We start from the raw sequence: 24,775 nt of genomic DNA, 5'->3' as shown, positions 1-24,775 counted from the left end.
GCCTTCATTTCAGCTCCTTCCCTCATCTTCTGTTTTCTGTTTTTGGCCACAGTGGATGCAGATTTAAATCAAAAGTCAGAAGTTTAGATCATTTTGAAGAGCTGCTGATGAGTGGCCTTGCTTGGCCATTTGTTTTATTAGACCGCTTCCTGCGCTTTCCAGCATGGGCTACAAGACTCCAGGCAGCTGGGAAGAGTGATGGGACTGCCAGGGTGCTGTCCAGAGGCCCAGGGCTTCCTGATGACATTGCGTCATGGAAAAGCTGTAATAACACTGTCGCTTCCTCTTCAATCACACCACGACGACAGAGGGAGGAGGCAGGGCTGGGTGACTGGCTCCCAGGCTGCCCTTGGCCCCCCTTGGTGGGGAGGTCAGGAGAAGGTTATTCCTCTGCATCACCTGTCTCGAGGACCCAGTGAGAGCTCCTGGGGGCAGATGAGGCAGCTGAGGTAGGGAGATGTGAACCAGGTCCACCAGCGCTCTGGGCTCACCCTCACTGTATGAGGACATGGCCAGGGGAAGGATCTGCTCAGGGCCCGCAGCTCTGGCACTGCCAGGCCCCTGTTGCCCCCTGTGCCCCCTTATGTGCTCTTTGTGTCTTTCTTTCTCCCTCCTTAAATCAGGTATCAATTTGACACGAGGATCCTGGAGGTTATAATAGAGACTGACCGGGGTCTCATCAAACCCGTTTCCAGGCACACAAACTACATCTCAGCCTGCTGGCATCTGGGCAGGGCCCATGCATGGCTGGTTCTTGCCTATGGAATGTGTGCGTGCCTTCTCTGTGCTGTCTCACTCTTAGTCCTTGAGGCTGATTGAAGGTGGTGGTGTCACAAGATGAAAGGTCCCTGGATGACTGTGTGGAGCGGAGGCTCTCTGCTGACCAAACCTGATTGTAACATGAAGCTCCTGTTATTGGGGAGCATTTGTTATAAAGGTTAACCCACCCTGACTAATCCCTGTATGTTTCTCAGTTCAAGGGAGAAGAGCGCTCCCCAGCACCGGGAAAGGGAAGCCAGCCAGGAGGCCCTTCTGGGCTTCCTGCAAGAGGGAGCAATAGAGGTGGAAGGTTGGGAGGTCCTTCTCAGTCCTCAAGTGCTGGGCTTTCTCCAGGTCTATCTTTATCTCTCTTGGTACCTCTTCACATCAGCCCCTGTGGCCCACACCCTCCGCTGCTGTTCCCTGAGCAAAACCCTTGATTCCTATTCCCATGCTCATCGATAATACCTGCCTTCTTAATCACCTCTCAGACTTGCCTCCCTTTCAAGGCACAGCACCTCCATGATCACCCCACATGGCAGTGAGCCCTAACTGCCTCTCCTCTCCTGGGTAGCACTCTGTATGGCTGAGCAAACGGCTCCCATGCCTTGTCGAAGCCGCCATGGTATTTTCATATGAGAGGCTTCACTTTCTTATGAAGTCATAAGGTTCTTAAGGATAACGACACGATCCTCACTCTTCCTTGTTTTCTACATCGGCCCTGGCACTGTGCTGTATGTACCAGGCACTCAGAAAGTATTTGTTGGATGGATGAATGGAAGGAAGGAAAGACAGATTAATGAAATCACAAACGAATGAGCTACTCAGCCAGATTTTCAAGTGTCTCTACCATCTGGGCTCACTCCACTTCTCTACTCTTCATTGTACTATTCCCAACCACAGAATCCTCATTCTGGATGGTTTGGCAGACTCGTGAGCATGCTGGACTTTTCCTTGCCTCCACTCAGCCAACCCCTTCCCTGTTCTTGTCACCCTTCAGCGCCCAGATGAAGTCTCACCTCCTCCGACAGTTTCTATGATGTGTGTTGTCTGTCAGCCGACCTCTTCATCTCTTAGGATTGATCATCTGCACCACACAGATGAATCCTCTGTATCATTGGGTACTGTCTTATGCGGTTTGTCGTCAGTTCATGTGTCTTATTCTTGCCCCCTCAACTAGAATCTATGCTCCCAAGAGCTGGATCTTCCCCAGTGCTTAGCAAAAAAGATGGACAGGGGAGAGCTTCTCAGGTCGGTGTACCCTTGCTGGTTACTAGATATTCAGGGCTCCCTCACCCCTCTTGCCATTTTAAAGTAAACTCCCATTGGAGATCAAATACATAAATGGCCGCCATCTTCTCTACTTTCCGTGCCTCTCTGTTCTTCTCCTTCTGTCCGGGTTTACGGTGCTTGGGTTGACTCATTCAGCTGGGTCAGCAAAGCCTCATATACATTTCAGACAGCAGCGACCCCTGTGAGCCCAGTGGTCTGGGACGCACAGTCTAAAACCACTAGCCAACTTTGCCCCTTTCGACAAACTGCGCTTTTGTTGGTGACATCTTCAGGGGCAGGTGGGGATTTGGGCTGGGGCTTGAGTGATTGGTGGAGGAGGAAGAAGTCCTCATATGAAGGGTACTGTTAGATAAAGGAGTGACTAAAGGGAAGAAGGGTCATGTGGGCAGGAGCGAGCACAGCGATGGCAGCACAGTTAGTGACATGGGTGGCCAGCCCTAAAAGACTTGTATTCTAGCTGATCATCCCCCTCATCCTCAGGCAGGTCCCACAGCACCCAGGGCTGAGAACGGGGGCAGGAATCAGAAGCGAAGGCAGGGAGCTTTGGACTTGGTGAACCAGATTTTCAAGCAAGGAAGTGGCCTAGAAAAAGCAGCATTTAGGGCTCCATTTTGTCATTAGCAAATATTTAGTTTTCGGCTGACTTCCTTTTGCTACCCAACATACTTGGACTCACTTCTCCCACCATGGGTGCAAAGCATGCAAGTTAACACATCGTTACCTCAGCCAAACCTAATTAGGGAAGTTAACTTGCTTTGAAATCTATATAATGTATCCTAAAATTAAACAATGTTTTTTGTTTTTTTATCCAGGCCACTCTTTCCTTCTCTAAATGTGGATTTTGGAAAGTTGATGGTAATTAGCCACGAGAATACAGAAATTATTTAACTCTGTATTGTCTAAAGTTCAGATAAAAGGACCACCTACTTCCCAGGCCTGCTACCTGCCTTGTAGATGCATGGAAATATTGTATTAGCCACCATTTCCCACCCACGGATCCCCAAAGGATTGCAGGAAATCGGTGAACTGTTCTTGCTGTATACTCTAGTCAGCCATAAATTGGAACTTTCGTGCACTGTGATGATCAGAATAAACAAACAGAAAGGGTAATAAGGCGCACCAAATAATCACTGGTGACCTCAGCAATTTTATTAACAAATTTATTTCCCTAATTGGGTAACGTATCTTAGTGCTCGACTCAAGGGCATTGTAATAGGTTTCCACACTGCAGAAGAAGGAATTAATTAGAACTGTTTGCTCTTTGTTCCGTATTTACACTTGCCCACCAGTCTTGTAAACATTGCGCCTGGTTTCTTTGGCCCTCCAGGCTTCTCTCTTCTGACTCCCCCACCCCACCCCCAAAATAAATAAATAGAAAGCGGGGAGTGTAATGTAACATCAGTGGCTCATTCTTTTGTGCAATCCACCCCCACCTGGAAGCTGCATTTCATGGTTAGAGCCATTTTGTGGCCAGATTCTGGCAGAGTCATCACTTCCAATAGGTACCCGGAAGTCTAGAAAGAGACCCTTACCTCCACGGGAAACAATGGAGAACCTGGGGTCTTGATTTGCCTGGGCTGTATCTGGATTGACCTTGTCCATTCAGACCCTGGGCAGGAAGGTGGTGAGATGGGCAGATCTGTTCCACTTCTTCCTGCCCCACAGAGAATGCCTCTTAAGAAGGTAAGAGACAGTCATTCATTATAATGTTGTATCTGCCCTTGGAGTGGGCAGCCCATGCGAGCAGACAAGCCATACACTCATGAACGCCCTCTTCGAGTCTTCTTCAAGTAGAGTTTTTTGCCTCACAGCTTGCCAAGACTTCAGCATGACAACAAAAAGCATTTTTAAATGCGAATTCTCCATAATCTCACTGTAATGCTGGCTTCTCACTCAAGCTGCAGCCTTCCAGTATACTCTAAAATGGTGCCATTTCACACTGCGTGTCCAGCCTCTGACGACCAGCATTAGCATAAGATGCCAGAGTACATGGAATTATCTCCAGAGCTGGTTTCTTTAGCAGCCATTAATATGCCACGTATGGCTTTCGAACATGGATATAATGATTACAAAGACCTCTAACAGTGTCTGGAGTACCCCGGCTGCCAATAGGTCCCTTTTGATATCTGCGCTCCAGAAAAATCTGGATAGGCCCAACAAGCCTCATTCTCCCTCTTGAATATCCTGCAGGATCTGGATGAGGTTTTCCAGGCCAAAAATATAGCCTGGATCTGGTCCATCATAAGTGGTATGCTCATTCCAGGAGCCTTTGTATGTTGTGTGAGCAAAGTCGATCATCCGGATGTCAACTTTGGAGAGGCTTCCAGAAGAGCTGCCGTGGTCCGGCTGCAGAGCCTCCGGAGGATGCAGGCCCTCTGAGGTCCTTTCTGGCAGTTCCTGCCCATCATAGATGATGAGGAGAGAGCTGGAGTAGAACCGGTACGAGCTCTGGTTCCGAATGACCAAGAGGAGGGCCCGAAGCTGGCGCTGGATGGGTTCCAGGAGCTCTGTCCGGAGGCGGGTTCCATCATGCAGGAACTGATGGAGGGCTTGTCTGAACCCCTCAACAGAGAGTTTTCTTCCATAATACTTGTCTTTGCAGAGAAAGTGCTTCTTATCAATTTGATAAACCTTCCAATAAAAAGAGAAAGAAAATGTGAAGAATTGCCAACTTAAAAAAAATATTGTCCCTGCTATGGTTGCAGTGTTACAAGCTAACGTGATATATAAACAGATTTCCGGGAGATGCAGAGCAAGAGTGGCTGAAATGAATGGAAGGATGATCTTTCATCAAGCACCAGTGGAACTTTCACATTTTAAAATGCTTTCTGTGCAAGCCTTTAATAGGAATCCAAGGTGTAAAGATCCTTCACCCCACAGAGGTGACCCTCCACCCATGAGGAAAAGCTTTGGATTGCCTTTCTTGTGAATTTCCAATGTCATCCTCCAAATCATGATTTAAGCCCTGGCTTCTGGCCCTCTTCAATTCAAATATTAGCAAACCCAAGCTAGTAAGCTTTAGCAGGAATCTGAAATCACAGCCAATGGCCTTGGAAAGCCAACTAGATTCAATTTTCCCCAATGAAGTTTATAAAGTCCTTTCTCTGCAGATTCTAAGGAAACAGTCAGAGCTCTTGGGGTAGAGCAGGGTGACTGAAGAGAAAAAGATAAAAAGATGGGCTCGATCAGGTATGGATCAGCCAGTGCAGCTGAGGGGAGCCTGGATTGGGTGGGTGGGGGGTGGTTCACAGCAGGTCTGTGGGGCTGGTGGGTCCTCCTTGGCACCAGCTCCTCTCCCCTCCCCTGTCATGTCTTGGCCACAGGAAAGGAGCAGATGGAGGAGATGCTGACTGGGGGGACAGTGGCAACCTCTCCCATTTCATTCAGATGGCAGAGGCTGTACCAAGGCCAGTGGCTGGCATGGCCATGACTTGGCACACCTTTCCCTGGCTCACCTGGGAAGGGCAGCCCATACCTGGCCAAGACAGTTTCTCAGGTCTTTCCTGCCTTCAGATTATGTGATATGTTTCTACCAGTGTGGAAAAAAATCAGAAAGATATGATAGACTTGCTTTGGAGGGCTGGAGATCGGCTGCTAAATTAGCCGTCATAAATACACGACGGGTGTCACTGTCTAAATAAATCAGATCAATTTCAGAAGATTTGAGGTCCAGAGAGAGATTCCATTTACACCCCAAATCATCACACTGCATTCTCCTGAGGACTGCGTTCCAAGCCTCCCAAGGGACATCTGTGCAACAAATTTATAGACTCAACTTCCAGCTTCAAGGGGTGGCAGTTTCAATTAAGGAAAGCTTGAACGTGTACCGTCAAATCGGTGTCTGGTTTTGCTTTGAGGAGATAGACTGTAAGAGTGAACGCGTGGGGAAAGTTTATTTCTTCCCGTTCTGCAGCCCCTCTGCCACAAGCCACATCAGAGCTGCAAAAAACAGGGTAGAGTCTGGGCAATAAAAAAATTAACCGTTCCTTTGCCTCCGCTGAACAGGTTACCACCTTCCCACTTCACTAACCAGAACAGGCAGCGAAAAGCAGAAAAGGTGGAGGAGGAAGAAGGAATGGCTAATAAGAATTCAAAGAGCAGAGTGCCTCAACAGCCCCTGAGAAGGAGAGGTTCGACTTTATCATTCAAGTAATTGAGGAAGCGGAGTGCGCCGAGTGAGCCAGTGAGTGGAGAGACTCCTTTTCAGCTCTTTCCTCAGCCCCTGCTCACACGCTGCGGTCAAAGGTCTGCTCTCACTGTGGGCAGGACCCACGTGGCTGCCGGGAAGTTCAGCTGCCAGAGACCCTGAGATGGAGTTTAAAAAATGGTGGATTTTTGACACCACTATCCTGAAAGTGTCTCTTAAAAAAAAAATCCCAGCGTGTCACAGACCAGGATATGCATTTCCGGGGCGGAAGGGCTGTGCCCGACTGCCTCCTGTGTTGCTTCCCAAGCGAAGGGCTCTGTGGGCAGTGGGTGGCAGTTGGGAGACACCCTTGCCCCACAGTGGACGTGCCAGGACGCCCCGTCCTCCAGCGGGCCCTCTGCCACCTACCTGCATGCCGCAGATGCGGACGCCCAGGCAGGCCGATGTGCTCTGAGCACACTTCCTCATGTGACGGGCCTTCTTCTCCTCGGACACATCGTCCCCGTGCTGCCGGGTCCCCATCTTCAGGTCAAGGATACAGGGGTACTTGTACTGTGACACGACGTTTTCCAGCAACAGAAACCCTGGTCACGCCAAGTTCAGGAAGGCTCCGAGGACATGAAGGCCCCCACCCTGAGTGCCAGTCCTTCTCTCCCTTCTCTCCTTACAGACAAGTCCGGCGTCCCTCTTAAGAATTCAGGTATTAGCTTTGCAGGCTGCTTTAATAAGTCCATTTACTTAGGGGGAGTTTATGAGCCTGTGAGCTGCTTTTCCTTTTCCTTTTTGCTCTGAGGTTGAAATTTAAATGCGGGCGTGAAATCCCTGGCAGGCCATGCCCAATTTACATTTTATGGCAGAAAATCATAAGGCTAAAACCTCAAGTCACTGAATGGGCCAATACCTTTTGGGAGAAGTGGGTTGATGTTAGCTTTGGAGATGAGTTGCAGGAATATTAATTTCAGCGGAGTAATTATCCTGCAAAAGCTTCTTAGGGATTAGGGTTGCAGATGTGTCTTAGTAAACACTGTGAAACCAGTCACTCGTTTGCAGGAAGGAGCCCGGCGCTGACAAAGGGGCATTGCAAGCCTAAATGTGCTCGCTGAGAACATGGCAGCCTGAGGATGAGGGGGGAGTGACTCCCGTAAGAGTCCACTTAGGGGCACTTCCCTAAGGGGGGAGCCACACCCCCTCACGCCATCAGCTCCACAGGAAGACGTCTGCAGGGAGGATTTGGAGGGATAGAAGAGGGGATGGGGTGTGCCGCCCCCACCCGGCGTGGCAGTCATCATTCCTGTCTGCCCCCAGAGACCCCTGGCCCAGCCCGTCCTTGCTTCCCTGGGTGGCAGAGCCAGCAGCCTGACCAGATCCCAGTCTGACTTCCCCATCCGCTCTGATTTTTTTTTTTGGAGAGATGAGATTTCTTCTAGGTCCTAGGCTTGAGGGCTTGTGCCTCAAAGTCTCCCTCACGTGTCAGTCTCTGTCTCACCACCCACCCCTCCCCTGGCCCTGGCCCCCTCCCACCTCCGTCGGCATGGCTGTTCTTAATCCCCACCCCCACCCCACTAGGGGGCAGGGAGTGCGGGCAAGGATACGATGCAGCTGGTTCTCCGGGTACTCAGTGCACAGGCGGGTCAGGTGGGCCAGGTGGCACTGCAGACCCCACGGGTTAAAGCTCCTCCTCTCGGCCTGGTTTCCGTTAGCATCTTCCACCAGCGAGGACACGTGGGCGTTGAGGTGGAACTCTGACCTCAGGAGTGTCGTGGCTGAGCTGTGGGCGAGGGAAGCGCACGACAGTCAGGGCACCGGTGCCTGTCCCTGTGACTGGGCTCTCCTGGGCTGGACGCTGAAGTGCACTGTCCTGGCTACTCTCCAGGAAGCCTGCGGGGCCTTGGAGAGTCCCTCCTGCCGCATTCAGGCCCTGGGCACCAGATCAGGCCACACTGCCGCCCTGGCAGGGGGTCTCTCTAAACCCCATAATTCATTAGAGCGTGTCACCTCATCAGAGGGCTGTGGTGGTTTCAGTTCACTTGTAAGTGATCTGGATTACTCTCGCACTATTGAGGCAACATAGCACGGGGGCGGCGACCCTGCCTGGAATCAGAAGTCTCGGGGTTTAGGCTGTTTGTGTGCCGTGTTGTTATTTCCTCGAGACCTCAAAATGCCAACAGGGGTGGGAATCAGGGATCCTTGGTCCACCCTCTCTCCTGTCCTGTGCACCTTGGCTTCCCCATCTGTGAAACGGAGATAATGTGTACCCGCTTCCTGATGCTGAGCCAAGAGGCTTAATTACATCCGCTGTGCTCCTTGGGGAAGGGAGGTATTTTCATTATATTAGCTCCCTTTTGTTTCCCCGTAAATGGTTTATAAGTCCCCAGGGGTGCTTTCCATCTGAGAAAGGTCAGCTAACAGTATCAGAGGTTTTGGAGACCTCTCCAGGACCTCGGGTGCCCCGAGCTGCCTGCGTCTCCTAGGTCCCACAGGGTGGCTGTGTTGATCTCTCTCCTCCTCCCTTCCTGGCCCTTAAGGAAAGGTGATTTCTGACTGCCATTAGCCACTTTTCCTTCATGTCAACTGTTCTGGGTCTTTGCATTCCACCCCCTCCCCCCACCAGAGACACTTCATGGTCTCAGTGAAACAGGTATGTAATTAAACAAGCGTGTACTAAATGCCTGCTCTGTGCAGGACTCTGCATGTGCGGCAGCTTCTGAGAGAAAGGCATCGGAGTCCTCCCTCTAAAATGGCACGAACGGAAGTCCTTTCGTTTCTTTGGTCACATTGGTGTTTCTAGATGGAGACTTCATCTGAATTTCTCACTTTCTTGGCCCCATTGGGGAGCTGCTAGGCTTGGCCCAGGTGGGAGCAGTGCTGATCCCCAGTGGGTTTCTGTCATCCTGCCAAGTGGCCCTCACCTCTCCTTGAATGAGTGTGCCAGCTGAGTGTGCTGCCACTGGGCGAGGGTGTGGGCGCCACCGCTGCCGCTGGTGGTCTGCTGGAGAGTCTGCCATATTGCCACTGCCGCCGACTCCGTGGAGACCTTGAAGGGCCCCCGGTTCTCCTTCAGTGGGTTCGCTACCAGGCTGAGATGGCCTCGGCTGTCTTTTCGGAGATGCACCGTGATGGTGCCTGCAGAGCACACGGGGGGAGGGAGAGGAGGGGAAGACCAGATGGAATTTACCTGGTGGACGCGTGACAAGGGGTGACATCCTTTTGAATTGTAGTTTTTAATGGCACTGATCGACCTCTCCGCTTCCCTAACTCTCCTCTCAAGGAAGAGCTATGGGGACTGTTCCAGAATGAGCCCAGGGCCATGGAGCCTGCAAAAAAATAGCCTTGGGCTGATCTGGGCACAGCCTCTGCTTTATTGCATCTCTCTGCCCTTTCATGCTCGCAAAGCCGGTCCTGTACATTTTGTTCTCGCCTTCTGGTTCCTCTGGGCACAGTGGCACCTTCCCAGTGACAACACCGCTCTTCCAGAGGGGCCCAACTTTGGGTCATCAGAGCCGGTCCTCTGCAAAGAGGGCCCCCTCTCCCAGGGTGGCTTTGCGGGAAGTTGGGGCCCATCCCATGCCTCCCCTTTGCCTCCTTCATCATCCTTGCTCTCCCTTCCTTTAATCTATGTCTGACCAGCTCCTGCCAGGAAGCTCGCCTCAGCCTTCTGGGGGCTCTGCTTCTCTGTTGCCTTCATTTATACCCTGTCCCCGCCCCATCTCTGGCTTTAACACTGATGCTCACCATTTCCTTCAGTTAGACACATAGCACATGAATATTATTGACAGAACATGGTTCTTTGATATAAAACAGAGGACTGGTGGGATTTCTCCAGCTATGGTACCTCCTGACCATCGGTGTTTGTAATCAAGGCACGACAGCCTGCTCCAGTCACTGCTTGTGAGAGTGAAGAGGGTAAGGAGACCCAGTGAACAAATGTGCTAATTGGGCTTCCCCTCCACGACGTCGGCCAGGTCAGGTAGTTAGCTCTGGCGTGTATGTCAGTGCTTCTGTGGGCACCCCCTTTTGGATTTCTTAGAGGGCACAGCCCAGGTCTTCCTCCGTGGGGCTCAGTATCAATGGGTGCTCAGCCTCGCCAGAGTTCTGGTGGAGGTGGAACCCTATTCTCGGTGGTGGCAGGAGACAGCCATGTGAATGGTTTTGTGAGGACTGGATCTCTGGAGTTCTTAGTTCCCTGTTCTTCTGTAGCTGATGCCATGAGTATTCAGTTTGCTCCTCCTCCCACCAAGCTTCTCTCTGCCTGTCTCCAACCTGCCTTGTGCCTCAGAGGCTGACCCTGTGGGGTGCACCAGTGGCTTCCTTGCCCCCCCCCCCCGCCCAGTTTCCCATGGGTTTGGCCATTGGAGGACATTGGCACTGGCAGGAGATGGGGCGGGGCGGGAGAGAGGTCGAGGTACTTATCCCAGCGGCGCCCTCCCTGCTGCAGGGTCATCCTGTCCCTCTGTGGCCTTCCTCTTGCTGGGTCAGTGACACCACTCCCTGACTTCGGCCCTTCAGGTCTAGGGATGGTTACAGCCTTGCAGTGGTGCTGGTCCCTGGGTGCCTCGTCACCCCCAGTTGTTCCCTTAATCCTGCATGCCCTTCTACAAGCAGTCCCTCTAAAAATTCTCTTCATTTAAACCCCTTTAAACACACTGCTCATTTTCTGCTGGGACTCTGACTGAGAGAAGGTGGGTTGCATGTGATCATGTCCTCTCAGGTATTCATTTCCTCCCCCGACCACTTGGTCACTTTCTCAGCACAAGTGGTAATTTCTGCTGAACCAGCACTCAAGGCAGCTGATTTCCCTGCTCGTGTCCCTGCCCGGGCTGGTCAGGGCGGACGCTCATTTTCAGGGCTGCTCTATAATTCAGCAAGTCGCTCTTCAGGGCCATCTGCGTCTGGCTCAGCGGTCTCTCTGGGCCGGTCCTGTCATCTCAGATTCCCAGTGCCCTAATTTTGCAGCCTGACAGTGACATGCAGTTTTTTTCCAGTTCCTTTAAAAAAATTCCGCTCTGCCTCAGCATCTCTCAGGCCCCTGAGTCCTGTGAACTAGTGATGATACTGCTAGTAATACTGTACCTGAACCCGGCATTTTGTAGTTTACCTGCACACTGGCACGCATCTCTGGGTGGAGCCCGCCTGAGCTGTGCCGCTCGTGAGAACAAGGGCTGATGCAGGTCAGGGCAAGAGCTACCGTAGTGATAATCTCTGCCAGGTGCCAGCATTGCGTGCTTTTGCTTTGTTTCCACTGAGTGACAGTTAGCCTGTAAGGTGCTTGCCTGTGGTCACCGAGACTCAGAGAGCTGGAATAACTCGCCCGAGGCCACACAGTTTGTGAGGAGTGGAGCTCTGAGAAGGCCACACCAGGTGCGGATACGGAAGAAGGAACAAGCTGTACCACGGAGCCAGGGACTTCATCGGGAGACTCCGGTGTCATCATGCTGTGTTTACTTGTGTGTAGACGAGGGACACTCCTGCTGTGTCCCTGTCACATTTGTTTTGGCCATTCTGTTCCGTGGGAACAGACAGAGAAGCCATGAGGCCACCAATGTGTGAGAGGGTCATTAGTACAGAGGGTTGGGAGTGCCGAGAAGCCTGAGGACATGGTGTTTACATTTCCATTCCTGTTTTCTCAGGCAGGAGGGTCTCTGTGCATGATCTGGGGAGGAGGACTGACCTAGAAACCAGCACCAGGCCCCAGAGCCACCACTCCACAGTGGAGAAAGGAGAGCACCGGCCTTGGTGCTTGTCCTTGAGGAGCTTGGAGTCTCCTGGCTGCCTGGGGGAGCCCTGGATGGTGTGCCAGCCAAGGGCAGCACCCTTTGGGGACTTGTAAAGTTCAGCTCACCGTCTGGCCTCTCCCATCTGTGGGACTGTGGTGCCAAGCCTGCAAGAAACCGCTGTCTCGGGGAGCCTCAACCCCGGGAGGCTTCCCTGGAAGGACAAGAAATGTGACCTTCATCCGCTTCCGTAGGCTCCAGCTCTTGTCTGGTCTCATCAGATCTGAGTGTCTAAATAAATGGAGGCGAGCAGAGGTGCAGAGAACCCAAAACCAATAAAATCCAAAAGGCATTTCTATTTCTCATGTTGTCAGAGCTACACAGCCAGACTCCAGGTCTGTGCCTTCTTGCTCCGGCTTCCTGCACGCCTCTGGCTCTGTGTCTCCATCTATCTGCCTTCCCTCCGTCTCCCACATCACTCTGCAGCTCAGCCCAGACCTTCCTTCTGAAGCCTGAGACCCATAGCAGATAGCCGCCTGGCCGTCTCAACATGCCAGCTCTTTACCGAAGCAGCGTGTCAACGGAATCCAGACTCCTCGGGCCCTGGATTGGTTTGTAGTCAAGAATCATGTTGGGCCCGGCCTGGCTTTCCAGCTTGCCTTGTGTGTCCATGGGAACTAGGCCTCAGAGGGCCATGGGCTCCCGGCACTCTACCGCCTCTGCCTGGCCAGGGGAGCCCTGCCTGCCTGCTCACCAGCCCTCCCCAAGCACCTCAACCTGCAGCCCTGCCAGCTGGGCAGACAAGAGTGCTTATGGCCCAACCGCCATGCCCGGAGCATCTCAGCAATTTCGGTTTGGCCAAGCAGCTTCCCCAGCCTCCATGAATATACTGTCATGCATTTATTTTTAAGCTCGTGAGAGCATTTACTTGCCGGTGCCTGTAATATGAATCTGGCTCATCCGTCAACCAGCTGGACCTAGAAGTACGTCCTTACTCACTCAAAGCTGACAGGTACACTGGGAGGCAGAGGGATGAAGCCCCTAAGATGTCATGGCCAAGGAGCCCAGCAGGAGGTCGAGGCAAGCTCCTGGCATGGGGAGGCTACCCTTGGGAGTGATATCCCTGCCTAACACTCCCTGATGCCACCACAGCACGGGGCAGTGAGAAGGGAGAGGGTGTGCTCCATGGCATTGCAGTGGCCACTAGAGAAACAACCCCTCTCTCTGGGGCCATTCCCATGGGGGACAAAAAGGGAAACCCCCCTGTGGCAGCCTTGTGGGCCTTCGAGCCTCCCTGATCTAAGGTCACTAGCTGAGCGGATCAGGGCAAGTCACATCCCCTCCTTTGTTGGGCTAGATGACCCCCTGAGCACTGGCATGTGAGGAGCCCATCTCTTGGGTGACCATGCTGGTGGAACGGGTCTGGGTGCCCGAGAGCCCACGCTTGGGAGCCAGACCTCGGAGCTTTGAATCCTGGCTCTGCCTCTCACTGGCTGTGTGGCGCCTGAGGCAAGTCATGTCGCCTCTCTGTACCTCAGTTTCCTCACCTGTGAAACGGGGATAATAGTAGTAGCTCCGTCAGAAGGTTGTCGTGAGGATTGAGTTAACACGTGGAAACTACTGAGTGAACACTAAGCTGACACCACTTTTCTTCTCTGGTGAAACAAGAAGCCTGCGCAGCCCGAGGGCCCTTGTAGGGACTGTTTCCCATCTAAAACCTGACCTCAGCAACCTGTTCCAGGCATCTGAGAGTGTGAGGGTCCTGGTTCGGCGCCTTTCTCTAGTGTCTTCCTAGATGTGTGTTTCCTTAGGTGGTGCCTGGCCTGTGGCACCTCGTGGATTGTGTTCTGGCTGTTGAGTGAATCCGTGTTTCTGCATCATTGAAACCTCATGTTTGGGTGTCGCCCCAGTGTGGAAGCTCTGCCTCACCTTCAGCAGGGCTGTGTGGTCTCGCCGGAGGGTGTCTTGTGTTTCCCTGACCCAGTCCCCTCCCGACTTGTGTGGAAACGGCATCTCCTAGGGGAAGGCAGAGACTGAAGCATACTCTATGGCCATTGATACACGTAGCTGTGATGCCTTGGCTGAAATTAATCTATCAAGTTATCAGGGCCCTAAGGCAGGCAGTACTGGGGATGGGCCCAGCTAGAACTGGGAGGCAGGGTGGAGTAGGGGTCTGGACAGTAGACCAGTGCCTGAGGGTGCCTGAGAGTGGTGCCATTGTTCTCCTGCCCAGAGGAATGGGCACGTGTAGATGGGACACAGGGAGAGCATCAGGATGGGGTCCTGCAGACCAACCAGCCTCTTTCACTTTCCTGCTTTGCCTGTGGCCGTCCTGGCAGTCTGTCTCAGCTTCAGGGCTGTGTCCAACAAGTGTGAAATGCTGTGGGCAGGAGGCCACCCCACGCAAGATCCTGCCACCGCTTTGCTAGGTTGAGTTTAGTTGCAAAAGGAAAGACATTCATTCCAGTGGGTGCTCTGACAAGATGGGCAGTGACCCACAACTGATGGGCAACACCGGCCTACGGCCCCAGAGGCCCCAGGGGAGGCCCACACAGGCTGCACACCACCCGTCCGCCCGTCTCTCAGTGTATGATGCTCGTGGGTCTTGTCTCAGACTCTCAGAAGGTCTTGACAGGCTGGGGCTGAAGCAATGCCTAGGGCTCATTGACCCCCTATCAGTCAGTCTCAGTCTGGAACACGCTAAATACACATTCCTGGATCCTGACCCCAGGGGTTCTGGTTCACGGGTCTGGAACGGAGCGTGGGAATCTGCATTGTAACCCACACACCAGCAATTCTGGTGAAGTTGGTCAATCCCAGGTCACACTCTGAGAAACACCCATAAAGATAGGCTCCATCCTTCCCAAGTATCTTCATCATTGAAATGCAAGTGAGTTTTTGACTGACTTATTTGGAGATTATCATCACTTTTACTACAAATACTTAGATAATGAGGGCAGAAGCTTGTAGTCACAACATCTAAACACCTTTAAAAGAGATTTTTGGGCACTCATCCCATTGAGGGGCTGGAGGCTGGCAGAGCCCTGTGAACTGCATTTACTGAAGGCTGGGTGTGCACAAAAAGCCTGCCCCATGGATGCTGGCCGGCTGCCAAGAGTGCCCCTGCCTGGAGTCCCACAGACGGCAGCCCTCCCCACCCCGCCTTCACTCCCCAGAACCCACCTTGTGCTCGGATCTAGAACATACACTGCTCTGTACCCAGTTTCCCCAGCTAAACCTCAAAGGCAACCCATGGCCCTGGCTTTGCCACAAGTTGAGGGCAGGAATTCTGGTTTTCTAAACCTGTCAGGTCCCAGCTCCTTCATGCCCTGACCCAGGCCTGAGGCTCCTCTCACCCGCCTGGGCCTCCAGAGGTGAAGGAGGCCTCAGCCCGTCCTGTCTTTCCCAGCCCTGGTCACGGGACCCAGCCATGGCACTCCTGAAGCACAGACCGGATACCCTAGCAGAGCAGGGTGGGGCTGGGGTATCATTTTATTCCGTTCTCAATTCCTCGAAGTCTGGTGGCTTGCGCTAATTTGTAGGGTTGCCAAACGGCATTAGACTCCAGGCCCAGAGGCCTGAAGGGTTCAGAGAAACTAGGACAGTGAAGGCCAACCGGGCTGTGGGAGGGGGGCGTGTCTCCATGGCAACTCTTACACACACCACCCGGCACGAGGAAACGGCGGGCGCACGCGGCTAGGCCTCACCCAGTGTGGCAGGCACAGAGCCGTGTCTGGACACTCACCTTTGTACTGAGGAGTGAACCGCTTCATGGCCAGAGGCAGGGATTCGTAGAACCTCTGCTCCCGGGAGACGAGGGGCTTGCACACAGTGTGCTCATCATACTTCATCACGCTCAGGTGCCCCCCCACCTGGTGCAGGAAGGGCTCTAGCTGCACGCCCACTCTGGCATCCCCGGCATCCGTGCTGTCCTGCACAACCATGTATCCACAGGAGGAAGGCCTGGGGTAGGGGTAGCGGCTCCTGGACAGGAGGCGGGCTGTCAGTGTTCCCCAGCTTTCTCCTTCTTGGCCTTCGCCACCGTCAGGGCACAGCTGTCTCTCTGTGAGCCTGGGAGGGGACCCCTGAGAGCAGAGGAGGAAGGTAGAAATGACGTGAGGGAGACGGGGTGCTGGGGGAAGCAGAAGGACCCACGGTTCCCAGCCACGACCCACTGGTAGTTGAACAAGACTGTAAAGAGACATCAATCACTTCCAGAATAATCTGTTGCAAGAAACTGGTAACAGTGATTGCCTCCAGGGAGCCAGGATGAGAGGTAGACTTCTGTAAATACTGTTCTGTGCCTTTTGAATTTAAATACTGAAACAATTAAAAAAAATCAAACAATACACACAACTGCAGCCTTCCAGAATGCAGAGATTGTCTTAACTCCTGTCATGGTTCCTGCCTGCCTTTGGGAACGTCCGTTCCAGGTCCAGAATAGAGCAGAGTCCCCGCTGTTGGGGCACTCGGCCTCTTGCATGGATGGGCTTAGGGGGTACAGGAAAGCTTCAGTTTTGTACGGCACAGCTGTGCACATCCGTCTGCATCATGGCTCCACAACATAATTGCTGTGTGACCTTGAGAAGTTACCAAACCTCTCTGGGCCCCACTTTCCCCATCTATAGAAAGAAATAGTAAGGATACCTACCTCATGGACTTAGGACAAAATTGAGATAAAGCCCATGAAAAGGTTAGCTGAAGGCCCAGAGTTAACTACTCAATAAATGTGATTTATCATTATTATTTCTAGCATTATTGCTGTGGCGGTCGTATTTTCCCAACAGCTCTGGGTTGTAAGAAAGGGAGCCTTTCTCACTGCCGCTTTGCACGTGAGGGAAGCGAGGCGTGAAATGCCCTACCTGGGCTCTGGTGCGGACCAGGAGCGAGGCAGGAGCAAAGTGGGGGCCGCCTGTCTCTGGGCCTTGTCCTCTGTTCCTTGCTGTTCCCTTTCCCTCCTGAAGGGTGGGCTTGCTGGAACTCTGGGCTGGAAATGCAGCCCCGAAAGACTTCCTGACTTTGTCTCAGGAGAGTGCCAAGGAGACACTGTGAGGGGAGGCTCTTTTGGCCACATATGTCCTGTCCTGTGTGAGAGGACATTCTCACAGGGGTGCCCATCACCGCCGAGTTATTAATTCTCTTCTCCGCTGGACTCCTGGCCACGGATGCCACCAAGCTAGGCAGGACTGGACATGATTAACATTCTAAATGACCTTCAGTCCAGACCACGGGCACGGCCAGCTGGCTGCATGCACAGAGTACCTATCGATTTGTTCAGGACCCCAGCCCAGAGACACCCCCGCCACCCACCTAGACCTCTGGCACCAGGTGGCAGTGAAAACCTCAGCCCAGCCCATTTATATGCCCCACAGCCCTACAAGGGCCTCTTTCACGTTGGCTACTGTCTTTCAGGCCACAGAGTGAGTGCCCCTTTAGGAAGGGTGAGGCATTTTGTCTGGTATGTGCCTTTGCTTTGCTGGATGCAGGGTGAAGCTTCTGAGAGCTGCCTGCGTGGCTGGAGCGTGACTGGGGAGGTTAGGGCTGTGGGGCCAGGCGACAGGTGTGTGTGTTGTGGGGGTGGGAGCTGAGGCCCGATGGCAAGGGGCCGAGCTGACACAACAGCCTAGGCCTTAATCCCGTCTGCTCTAAGACGGCACAGACAGAGCCCCATTTGGAGCCTGGTCCACAAGCTGGGAAGGTGGTAGGAGGCATCTAGATGCAGAGGCAGATCAGAAATTGGCTCGGGGATCAGTTGGTATATGACAAGATAGCACAATTGTTTGGCAAACCCAATTCTGCTTGCAAATTTGGCGAAGGCAAGAAGGAAGAAAGAAGAGAAAAACCAAAGTGGCCCAGGACCACCAACCAGGCCTGGCCTTGCTGAGCAAGCGCCGACAGGTCCATCTGGTATCCCAGGCAAGCCCTCATGCAGCCGCGCTGGGCGGCCCACCGCCCTTCTTCCCCACGCTCCTGTCTCCCTAAGGAGCTCTAAGGACATCAGTGTCACCTTGCTGTGGTGGTGTGGGGAGGAAATAATAAATGGTGATAAACCCAGAGTGCTTTCTGTGTGCCAGGTCTCTGTTATATAGATCAACCCAGTTAAGCTTCACAACTACCCTATGAGGTAGTGTTAGCAGTCTGTTTCACGGATGGGGAAAATGGGGCACAGAGAGGTTAAGTAACTTGCCTATGTGCACGACGCCGTTAAGGACGGGGCAGGGATTTGAACCCAGACACCTTAGCCCCATAGCGCATTTACCCGCCATGCTGCGGGGATGCTGAGGGCTGCTGTGGATCCACTTTGACAGTCAGGAAACTGAGCCCCAAGGAGGCTGGGACTTGGCCAAAGTCGCCCGCAAGTCACTGGCTGTGCTAGGACGGAACCCAGGTTTTCTTGTCCCCCAGGCCTGGTCTCTCCTTTCCTGACCACCCCTAGCTTTCCTCCTCCAACCTGATGAAGTAAGTGCTTGTCCTAGTGGTGGGTGGGCTCCGTACCTCTGCAAAAACCATCATGAGGGGTCCGGGGAGGTCTACCTATAGAGCTGGGGCTGGAGGTACTTTCTGGCTAAGGATGTCAACAAGACCTGAGAAGCACTGGCATTCCCAGATGTTCTCAGGAGCCCTGGCTGAACTTTCTCAGAGAGCGCAGAGCAAGCCAGGAAGACCCTGGGTCTCCGAGGCAACCCATGGCACTGCAGTGCAAACTTAGGGTGGGTCGTAGTGATGGGGAGTCTGATGGGTAGTCAGCCTGTACTTAAAAAAAAAAAAATCTAGACTTGGGACACCCGGCTGGCTCAGTTGGTAGAGCATGTGACTCTTGATCTTGGGGTCATGAGTTTGAGCCCCATGTAAGGCATAGAGATTACTTAAAAAAAAAAAAAAAGTTAAAAAAAATCTAGACTCAACAGGGTGATGGAGATCCTTCCTCTCGAGGGTCTCCTTAGGGTATAGAGGAGGTGATAGCATAGTACAGTATGATCTGGGGTTCTGACACAGGTTGGTGGGAAGGGGCAGAGGGAGGCTGGAGGGCAGTGGCATTCACACCAAAGCACCTGCCTGAGCTGGGCAGGTGGGCTTTGTGCTGCTCAGGGAGGCACACCGTGGCTTCCCCTTGACACTGATGCTGACCTTCCATTCCCAAGGAAACTCAGGGTGTCACTGTCTTTGCGTGCAGCCTCCTGCTCTGTGGGAATGAGCGAGGGAAGACCTCCGTTCTTCCCCATCCTCCCTCAAAAGTCCCGGATAAGTAATTCAAGCTGACAGATCTTTCTCAACCCAGACCTTCCTTTTGCCACATGCAGGCACGTCTGTCATTGGCGTGGGCCTTGGCCTTCGATCAGTGCCTCTGGGCCCTGTTCTGTTTCCTCAGAGCACTGGGCAAGGAGTCCAGAGCCCACATCTGTACCAGGCATTCCCACTAGCTTGCTGAGGCCCCTAGGACGAACCGGTAACATTCGTCTGAGTCTTGGTTTCCCGCCCACTGCCATAGCCTTGTCACGATCCTCAGATGACAAAATGCACAGCATTCCTTTGTGGAGTCCTCTCCCCAAGCGTCTCCACCACTCGAGGCTTGTCACTGCGTGGGTTGTTCTCGGGACTGACTCAGCTTGGGTGCTGGGAAGGCAGGTGAGGCGCCGCCTGAGACAGGACCTTACAGCCCTCTGACACACTTGCTGAGAACGCTGGGCTCTCTCTAGTGCGTCAAAGGGAGACAAGTGTCGCTCTCTCCAGCCCACGCCTGCCCCCAGAGGCCCACAGCTGCCCCCCTCACCCAGCATCCTGCCCTCGTGTTCCTTGGGGAGGGAGGAGGAGGAGAGACCGAGGGAGGGAAGAGGGTCAGATGCCCCCAGCCAGAAGAGCTCAGCTTAAAGCCCCCTCCCCCCGGAGTGGTGGACAAATGGCCCCAGGTCCCTGTGTCCTCCTCCCCTGTCGCTGGGTTATGTCCTGAATGAAATAGCTCTGGGCTCACTCCAGGAGACTCAAGGGCTAAATTCTCTGATGGGCCCCCCCATCCAGCTGGTTGTTAAATGCCTGTGTGAGTGCAGCCCCAAGGGTCCTGAGTCAGCCTGCTGTAGGGTTGCAGGACACTCCCTGGGCTGGGGGGTGGGGGGAGGGTCATGGACAGCAGGGCCTGCAGTTGTATTTGGCTTCCAGAATGGAGACAGATGACAATACAAGTGATGCCAGGGACAGTGACAGAGGCCACCATCAAGCTGAGGTGGATGAGTGCCTCATGGCTCATCACTACCAGTTGGCACGTTTTATTTCCTGAGAGTCTGTGTGTGTAATCTCTACCTACATGCGAAACCCAAGTTCGTTAAAAATTACAGAAGATAGGCCTCTTTTCAAGCTTGCCACTGCCATTTTAGAGGAAGATGGCAGGCGAAACCACAAATCAAACTTGTACCAGTGCAAACTTGGACTAAATTAGTCCTGAACTATATCTCATGAAAGCCTGTCAGTTCCTTATACCTGGAAACAAGCTGGCTGACTGCGGTCATTGTCAGCGCTGTTCACAAAGAGTCCGGTCTTTCCTGTGGGAATGTGGGATGATTGCACTTCCCTTGCCCTTTGGAGGTAAGTACAGCCACGTGATTTGCCTCCACCAACACAACGGGAACGGGAGTGACATACGTCATTTCTGGTGGGAGCGGTAAGCAGTTCCACGGTGGCCCCGGTCATCTCGGAAGCACGGTCACTCTCTGAGTGACTCTGCATGTTGGATACGCAGCCTAATAGAGAAATACATCTGTGCTCTAGTAGGCCCCTGAGATTTGGGGGTAGTTTGTTATACCACACAGCCTGGTGCATCCTGACTAATGGACCAACTCACGGTCCAGTCCCCAGCATGGAGCCTGGAAACGGAAAGCGACCTCACTTGAATTGGGCCCTCAGATACTTCACTGCACAAATATATCCTACATGATGGTAGCTACTCCTGCGAGTCACTGGCTTTATCATCCCCATCTCTGTTTCTGAAGAGAGTCATTTTCAGGTGGAGAAACTGAGGGTCTGAGACGTTAAAGAGCTTCCTCACAGCCCAGAGCTAGTGAGTACTCTAGGTGGGATTCAGCCATAGGGGGCCTGTCAGTTCTAAAGGCCTGAGGGTCAGGGTCCTGTCCGAGGCCCTCTCCACACTGTGTGCCTTAGTGGCCAGAAACGGGGGCCTTCCAGGAGCTTGCACCCGGCTGGGCAGTGTGCTGCTGGGGGACGGGGTCCGACGGGGCGCTCAGCGGTGTGGATTCGCAGTGCCGAGGGTGAAGGCCCCCTCCTGTGGGCCTCCTGTGGGCCAGTCTAGACCTTCCCCAAGCCACACCACCATCCAGCATCGTCTTCCGGCTGGAACAGTAATACCCTTGGAGCACGATAACTTCTCAAATGTATATAAACACTTTGGTGATTACCAAAATACAAATTCATTTAAAGGCATTACTGAGTTCCTAGTAGTTTTTATCAGCATCCATTTTCTCAATCAACGGATACTAAAAGTATAATGAGTATCGCAGGGGGACTCGTAGGGAACAAATTATGTTGAGATGGAGCCCTGGTTGAAAAGGTTAGGAGGGATACTGCTGTCGGCTGAGGAGGGGTGGCGTCACGGGTCCAGGATGGGGTCTGAGACGGGGAGAGATGCCGGCTGGGCGGTGGGGGAGGTTGAGGAGGGGCTCTGAGTGGTGGTAAGTCTCAGGGAGGGGATGTGCAGGGAGCAATAGGGAAGAGCCAGGACCAGCCAGGAGACCAGAGGAAGGGCTCTGAGTGGCGGTAAGCCTGGCCTGCTCAATGCCCTCCGAACTGCTCTAGTCACTGGCCTAGAGGGGGCACAGAGAGGGCCTGGCCACACGCACCGGAGGTGCCCATCTGGCTCCTGCTCAGGCCAGGGAGGAGGGGGCTGCTTGAGACCGTGAGGTGTGGAAGCCTTCCAGACCGCATCCCCATAAGTCTGATGGGGGAAGCGTTCAGGGTAGGAGATAATTACGAAACAGCTTGTGTCAAAAGCAGACCGCAGTATGAGATGTGTCAGGCTGCGGACTCAAAACCAGCATGGTTTATGGGTGCCCTCTCGCCTCTGAAGCTCTGCCGTACATTTCACGGGTCTCTCGGAGCCAGAGGTTTGGTACAAGTACCATTCAATGTCTTTGCGATGCCCAAGGGAGCATTTTTTTAATCTATTAGAGATGAGAGGACCCGAAAACCGTTTAAAACTGCTTAGGTCGTAATGGGCAGGAGGATTTTGGAGTTTCTCATGTGGCAGAGGGTTGTGTATCATCCGGGGCCATCCAAGCCGGGAAAGCACAAGATTATTTTCTGGGGAAAAAAAAGTCGTGTTTTAAAATCCATTCTAAAAATGACTCAAGGGCTGTAAGATGGTGTGTGCCCCCCGTCTGCGTGGTCCCCCACCCGATGGGATCAATACCGAACACTGGGGGACTTCACACGTCACCTTCCCAGCCGTGGCTGAAGTATGTGGCTTTGCAGAGCCTCTGTTCCCCAGGGAAGGCTTGACACCCAGAACCACAGAGCAATGCTTCATATTCCCCAGTCACACAGACTTATTTCGGGGCTGATTTCATCCTTTGAGAGAAGATTTTTTTTCTCTCTCTTTCCTTTTCTCTTAACATTTAAAATCTCCCAATGTTCCTCCAGTTTGAGGACCAAATGCGATTTTAATACAGCGATTATTAGTTTAGAAGCCCTTCAGCCACTGACAAATGTCCTTAGCAGCAGCAGCAATGTTCCGAGCTTGCTGTCAGGGCGGGAGACGCATGGGCCAAAGATGACTCAAGAATCCAAGTGCCCCTGGAAGGCCTGCTCTGGAAGAGGCAGAGGCTGGGAGGCTTCTCCCTCCCCAACTCCTGACACATCTTGACCTCGTGACAGCACCACAGGGCCTCGGCCACCTTGCGCCTGGCTAGTAATGGCTGCACAGCATCTTCCAACTCCCTGCACCCCCTCAGGACCTCACCCCCTTGAAGCTGCGTCCAGGATCTTGGATACTGCTCACCACCCAGACCTGCACATTTCCCAACCTCTGGCCCCCTTTGCCGCCTCTCCCCACCTTTCTCTTAAGTACTACGGTCAGCAGCCACCTGCCTTACATAAGAGGCCTTTGAGCCAGAGATAGAAGGTTTTGTCAGTGGTTAGCATGGCAACTTTGTGGCTGCAAGAAGAAACGGCCTTTTAAGGTCAAAATGCGATAATGGGTGGAGCAAACGTGTGAGCGTGCGGCCGAATGTGTGAGTGCGCGTGTGTGAGTGTGTGGTCCCCACAGAGTGGGACTGGCCAACTCTGGTGATCGAGCCTGTTCAGGGAGAACGCAAGCTGGCGTCTCCCCAGCAGAGGGCAGCAGCAGGCATGCCAGAATCGCCCAGAGAGGGAGTCACTGCAGCCCACACTCCACAGCCAGCCAGCCCCGGCCCCCGAGGGGGGACACATCCCGGACCTGGGTTTGCTAGGCCTGTCCTCACAGAGCCCAGAACGGTGGCTGAAGGGCCTGCCTTACCCAGGGCCGGTTTCTCAAGAATTCAGAAGTTGGCACCAAGGTCAATGCCCCTCCACATTCCCTCCTCCTCTCACTGCACCCCACTTTTTCTAAGGGGTATCTGGCCGGAGGAGTGGGGGGAGCTTCCCGCCCTTGGTGAGGCATGTTCTGAGGAGTGGCGTGCCTGGCTCCATTCACAGGGTGAGGCCAGGCACAGGGCTTGCCAAAGAGGGACAGGGCACAGGAGCTGGAGGGCACCTTTGAGTTGAGGGGAATGTGGTCCTCGGCCTCTCCGCTCAACCAGTCCCTCCCTGGGGCGGCTGGACCCCACTCCCCCTGCAGCTACAGGTGCGCCGGTCCTGCTCGATGAGGAAGAGTAACCAGCACTCAGTGAGCCCCCGCGTCCCCCATTCCTGGAGCTCCTCCCGGCCTCTCATCTTACTCCCCTGAACAACCCAATGCTCGTAAAGTTGATTGCTGTTCCCTGTGGCTGCTGGTGAACAAGATAGCAACCATACGGCAAGGATTTATTCAGGTGCCCTGCTCCCAGCAGGAGAAAGCGGGGGTGGTGGGGTGGGGGGGCTGGGGAGCCATGGGATAGCTCAGCCTGGCCTGCTGTCCCCAGGATGCCCTGGGACAGAGCACTGGGAGGCTCCCAGGGGCCACAGGCCCTTTGCAGAGGAGGAGTTTTTCAGATCTCTGATAAGGAGATCTGAGGGAGTTCTGGGGGAGCACAGCCCAGGAGGGGACCAGGAGACCTGGTTCTGCCTCAGATTCCCTGTCCCTTTCTCTCTGGGCCTCAGTTTCCCTTTCTGCACTGAGAGCTCTCTGACCCAGCCATATTCTCACCCTCCTGTGGGACAACCGGCCCTTCAAGTCAGCAAGGTGGGTTGGGGGTGGGGGTGGGGTGGGGAGTGGCGGGAGGTGGTTGGCGGAGCCGCTTTCAGATTGAAAAGGACTTAGAAGACATAGTGACCCCGTATACCTTGATTAGATCCTGGTGTAAACAAAGCAATATGAAACATCTAGGGGGGCATTGGGGAAATTTGAATATGAACTAGATGTGGACGTTCTTTGCGAGTTGTTAATTTTGTTAATGGGATAATGGCATTGGGGTTGTGTAAGAACTTACTGAAGTACTTTGAGGGGATTGTGGTGATGTCCATAAACGACTTCAAATACCTTGGCCTTAGAGTAGTCGATGAAGCAATTACGGCCAAGGTCAAACAACCGTGAAAAACCTGGTGTAGGATATGCAAGCATTCATGATATCATGTCCTCAACTTTTTCCTGTAGGCTTAAAGTTTTTCATAGTAAAAAAGGTTTAGACATAAGTTGGTAGCTTTTAAAAACTGGAGAAGCCTGGGTCCTGCCCCATGGGATCAG

The 24,775-nt window shown here is 53.3% G+C and overlaps 1 protein-coding gene across 1 annotated transcript; it reads right to left on the bottom strand.

The window, feature by feature from the left end:
• Positions 1–4,070: 4,070 nt before the first annotated feature.
• IP6K3 (inositol hexakisphosphate kinase 3) lies at positions 4,071–15,869 on the bottom strand. The gene is made up of 5 exons (XM_049653441.1): positions 15,656–15,869; positions 9,109–9,322; positions 7,792–7,967; positions 6,608–6,783; positions 4,071–4,683 (listed from the first exon to the last, which is right to left on the bottom strand). The coding sequence occupies exons 1-5, from the start codon at positions 15,852–15,854 to the stop codon at positions 4,216–4,218; spliced, it is 1,233 nt and encodes a 410-aa protein (XP_049509398.1). The 5' UTR covers positions 15,855–15,869; the 3' UTR covers positions 4,071–4,215.
• Between the last annotated feature and the right edge of the window lie 8,906 nt (positions 15,870–24,775).

Source organism: Panthera uncia, assembly GCF_023721935.1.
Source record: "Panthera uncia isolate 11264 chromosome B2 unlocalized genomic scaffold, Puncia_PCG_1.0 HiC_scaffold_24, whole genome shotgun sequence".
Taxonomy (NCBI): Eukaryota; Metazoa; Chordata; class Mammalia; order Carnivora; family Felidae; genus Panthera; species Panthera uncia.
This window is presented reverse-complemented; position numbering and strand designations above follow the sequence as displayed.

Bases quoted from the DNA above. Each gene is read 5' to 3' on its own strand.
- IP6K3 (XM_049653441.1), bottom strand. From the start codon at position 15,854: ATGGTTGTGCAGGACAGCACGGATGCCGGGGATGCCAGAGTGGGCGTG. The intron at 9,323-15,655 runs GTGAGTGTCCAG...TGTGCTCTGCAG, and splicing joins GTTCACTCCTCAGTACAAAG to GCACCATCACGGTGCATCTC. The intron at 6,784-7,791 runs GTATCCTTGCCC...TGGCGTGACCAG, and splicing joins CCCGGAGAACCAGCTGCATC to GGTTTCTGTTGCTGGAAAAC.